A 4,237-nucleotide genomic window follows, 5' to 3' on the forward strand; every position below is an offset into this window, starting at 1 on the left:
GGTCTCGGTCACACCTGTCTCGGCCGCCCCCTCATCCTCATCACCCAAGCCCCTCAAGGCATTGACGAATGTGGATTTGCCGGCACCGGACTCTCCAGTGACAGCAATATCAAGCTGGGCGTTCCAGATGGTCTCCAGGCTGCACTGGATACGCGTCACCACCTCAGAAAGACCTCCCAGCTCATAGGCCTCCTGGATCTCGGCAAGCTCCTTCTCAGTGATCAGTTCAAAGCCTACGCGGGCAGGTTTCAGGACCCTGTGGGAATCACAGAATCATAGAGTTGTTAGGGACATAAGAACATAAGAGATGCCAATGTTGGATCAGGCCAAAGGCCCATCCAGTCCAACACTCTGTGTCACACAGTGGCCAGAAATACCAGGTGCCATCAGGAGGTCCACCAGTGGGGCCCGGACATTAGAAGCCCTCCCACTGTTGACACCCCCCCAAGCACCAAGAAGACAGAGCATCACTTGCCCCAGAGCCCCTAGCTATACATTGTGGCTAATAGCCACCGATGGACCTCTGCTCCATATGCTTATCTAATTCCCTTTTGAAGCCGTCCATCCTTGTAGCTGCCACCACTTCTTGTGGCAGTGAATTCCATGTGTTAATCACTCTTTGGGTGAAGAAGTACTTCCTTTTATCCGTTCTAACCCGACCGCCCTGCAATTTCATGGAGATCCCACGGGTTCCTATACTGTGAGAAAGGGAGAAGAATACCTCTTTCTCTACCTGCTCTTTCCCATGCATCATCTTATAAACCTCAATCATGTCCTCCAAGGTCATCGAGTCCCACCCCCTGCACAATGCAGGAAACCCACAAATACCTCCTCCCCACCCCCAGTGACCCCTGCTCCATGCCCAGAAGATGACAAAAAAACCCAACCCGAATCTCCGGCCAAACTGGCCTGGAAAACAATTGCTTCCTGACCCCAAAGTGATGATCAGCATTTCCCTGAGGGTGTAAGAAAGGGCCACGAGAACTACGCCCTGAGGCAACCCTTCCTGCCCTCCGTCTCGTGATCTGCCTAAGTTCACAGAATCCGCATTGCTTCCAGATGGCCACCTAGCCTCTGCTTGAAAACCCCCAAAGAAGAAGAGCCTCCCGAGGAAGCCTGTGGAACTGCTCTGTCAGGAAGTTTGTCCTAACGTTTAGCCAAAATGTTTAGTGTTTAATGTTTTGAAGAAAGAGTGGAGTGGATTGTAGGCCAGGATGGATCTCACATGGCTACAATCAGTGATGTGGGCTTGAAGTTTCAAATGTAAGTAAATAATATAGATATGTCAGCAAAATGCCATGACCTGGATATCCCAGGCAAGCAAGCCCGAACTCGCCAGATCTCGCAAGCCAAGTGGGGCCGACCCTGGCAAGTATCTGGATGGGAGACTTCCAAGGAATACCAGGGTTGGGAGGCAGAGACAGGCTATCTCTCTGAACCTCTGAACATCCTCCATGCTGAGGAGGAGGAGGAGGAAGAGAAAGAAGAAGAGGAAGAAGAAGAGATTGGATTTATACTCGTCACTCAGAGTGGCTTACAAACCCCTTCCCCTCCCCACAACAGACACCCTGTGAGGTAGTTGGGGCTGAGAGAGCTATTTAGAGAACTGCTCTTGAGAGAACAGCTCTGAGAGAACTTGTGACTGACCCAAGGTCACCCAGCAGCTGCACGTGGAGGAGTGGGGAATCAAACTCGGTTTTCCCATATTAGAGTCTGCCACTCTTAACCACTACACCAAACTGGCCAGAGGTCGCCATGACTTCCAGGCATGGGAGCACAAAAAAGCACAGACAGACACACACATATACAATGCAACCCCCCAAAAAATAAAATGTCAGCAAAAGGAGGTATATATCCACCATGCAGGGGTCATTTCCTGCAGGAGTGCACAGGAGCGGAGCTCCGGCAGTAAAGAGCCCAAGGGGCGGGCACATGCAACAAGCCCCACCCCCTGCTCCCAGCAGCCCTCAGTCAGAGCAAGAAGCAGCCAGGTAAGTTGCAGAGCCCCCCCGTTCAAAACAGTCCAGTGGCAGCTTTAAGACCAAGTTTTATTCAGGTACAAGCTCTTCCTCCTCTGTGAGGACAGATCTGCATTCCCCCTCCCAAATAGCTAGCAATCCAAAACAGTCCAGTGGAGCCTGAGCAGTGGGTGTTGCCTTCTGACACACTTCCAGTGATGTCAGGGGATGTGGCATCTGCAAATAAGTTATGCTAATGAGTTATGCTAATGAGCTCCTGCACCTCTTTTTCTAGGAAATGACCCCTGCCACCATGTACAAGCTTGGACCACCCACAAAGAAGCACAAGAGCCCTGACACAACTATAGACAAAGGAGCCATGGTTCAGTGGTAGAACATCTGCTTGGCATGCAGAAGGCCCCAGGTTCAATCCCCGGCATCTCCAGCTAAAAAGACCAGGTCGTAGGTGACATCATAGCTGATGAAAGGCCCTGGAGAGTCACTGCCAGTCTGAGTAGAGAATATTGATGTTAATGGACTAATGGTCTGATTCAGTATTAAGGCAGCTTCATGCCTGCAGATAAACAGACCGTATTTACATACATGAGACAGGAAATTTTCCATGGGAAAATATGGCAGTTTTCCTCCCCCACATCACTGGCTGCCTTAAGTACTAAAATGACGAAGCTGAGTAAGTGTGATGTTAGTACAGAGGGGTTGGATCCTGGGAATCTCTTCTGCCAGGTTTTCCTTCAAGAGAGAAAGATTTCCTCCAGCGGAGATTGACTCTTCCTGAGAGACAAAGGCTTCTTCTATTGGAGAAAAGTCTTTCTTTGTTGAAAGAAGTTTTCCTCTGTTGGCAGAAACCTTACGGGAAGGGCGTCGCAGGATCTAACCCGGTGGCTTCAGGAATGCGGACTCTGATGACTCCGCAAGCCTGGCTGTTACAGAGACGGCTCTGAGAGAAATACTTTTCAGCTGACGTTGTATCATAATAACTATGTAAAAAATGCTGTTCAACTGGATTGGCCCAAGTGACTGTAACATGAACATCATCCCTGAGTAGTTCCTTTGGAGCAGACACTGTTTACCTCGGGAGGGGGCACTTTTACCCATCTCAGTCTCAAAACGAATTGCAATTGCTAATGAAGCTCAAGACAATGCATCCACCTGGACTTAATCGAGACCTAGGTTCCCTTTCTCATTACCAGTGCTGATTTCTCCATGCCTACTACCCCTCTGCATATCACACCTAATCCAATCATGCCCGCTATTGTAATTTACCTGCTACTGTCATTCGCCTGCTGTAGTCATTCGGCATATGAAATCACTCCATTCTCCAAGACAAAAGGACAGACAGACTAACTTTCTAGCTGTATCTGATGAAGTGAGCAGTGACTCTCGAAAGCTACCCTGCCACAAATTTTGTTAATCTTTAAGGTGCTACTGGACTCTTGCTCTATGCTAAAGTTGCAGGAAAATTAACAGATCCCCCCCCACCGCCGCATTAAAGGTGCATTATTTAGTGTGTGTCAACGCAGCCTCAGGTAAGTTATTAGGGACTGTAGTCTAACTGTGTTTAGCTTGCATAAACTAGGATCCTGCTATGTAATTTCTGTATCATTTAATGTGTTAAGACTTATGCTAGGAGACTCAGTTTGGTGTAGTGGGTAAGAGTGGCGGACTCTAATCTGAGAAAACCGAGTTTGATCCCCCCACTCCGCCACATGCAGCTGCTGGAGTGACCTTGGGTCAGTCACAAATTCTCTCACAGCTGTTCTCTCAAGGGCAGTCCTCGAAAGAGCTCTCTCAGCCCCACCCACCTCGCAGGGTGTCTGCTGTGGGGAGGGGAAGGGAAAGGAGATTGTAAACCACTCTGAGTGAAGAGCAGGGTATAAATCCAACCTTTTCTTCTCTCTTATGTCCAGGGCCGCCTGTTGTTGTTAAATTTTAGACTGTCGCCTAGGGCAACGGCTCGACGAGGGCGCCATTCTGGCCGGCCTCATCCCCTCCTCGCCCCGCACAGGAAGCCTCCCTTGCCGGCTTCTTGCCCCGTCCCCGGTAAGAGACTCCTCTCTTTTCAACCCCCCAGACAGAAAGAGAAGGAGGTGGGGGGGGAGGCGCGGGGAACAGCCCCCACGGTCTCTTAGAAGCTTTTTTTGTAGCCTGGCACAGGCCCCCTTCCCCTCCCCTTGAGCGAAACCCGCCCCCCCCTCCCCGCACGTATTTGCAACTCACCCCCTTGGTCCGCCCGCTGCGGCTCCCGCACCCACCCCTGT

General features: G+C 50.5%; 1 protein-coding gene across 1 annotated transcript in view; it reads right to left on the bottom strand.

Annotated features, from left to right (window-relative positions):
* The window catches only part of LOC107108094, a 36,121-nt gene that overhangs the window by 20,529 nt on the left and 11,355 nt on the right, over window positions 1–4,237 (bottom strand). The window contains exon 3 of the mRNA XM_015408489.1: window positions 13–256. Coding sequence (XP_015263975.1) covers window positions 13–256 — 244 coding nt within the window. The remainder of the gene's footprint in view (window positions 1–12; window positions 257–4,237) is intronic.

This window comes from Gekko japonicus, unplaced genomic scaffold, assembly GCF_001447785.1.
Source record: "Gekko japonicus isolate JY-2015 unplaced genomic scaffold, Gekko_japonicus_V1.1 scaffold1014, whole genome shotgun sequence".
In the NCBI taxonomy this organism is placed as follows: Eukaryota; Metazoa; Chordata; class Lepidosauria; order Squamata; family Gekkonidae; genus Gekko; species Gekko japonicus.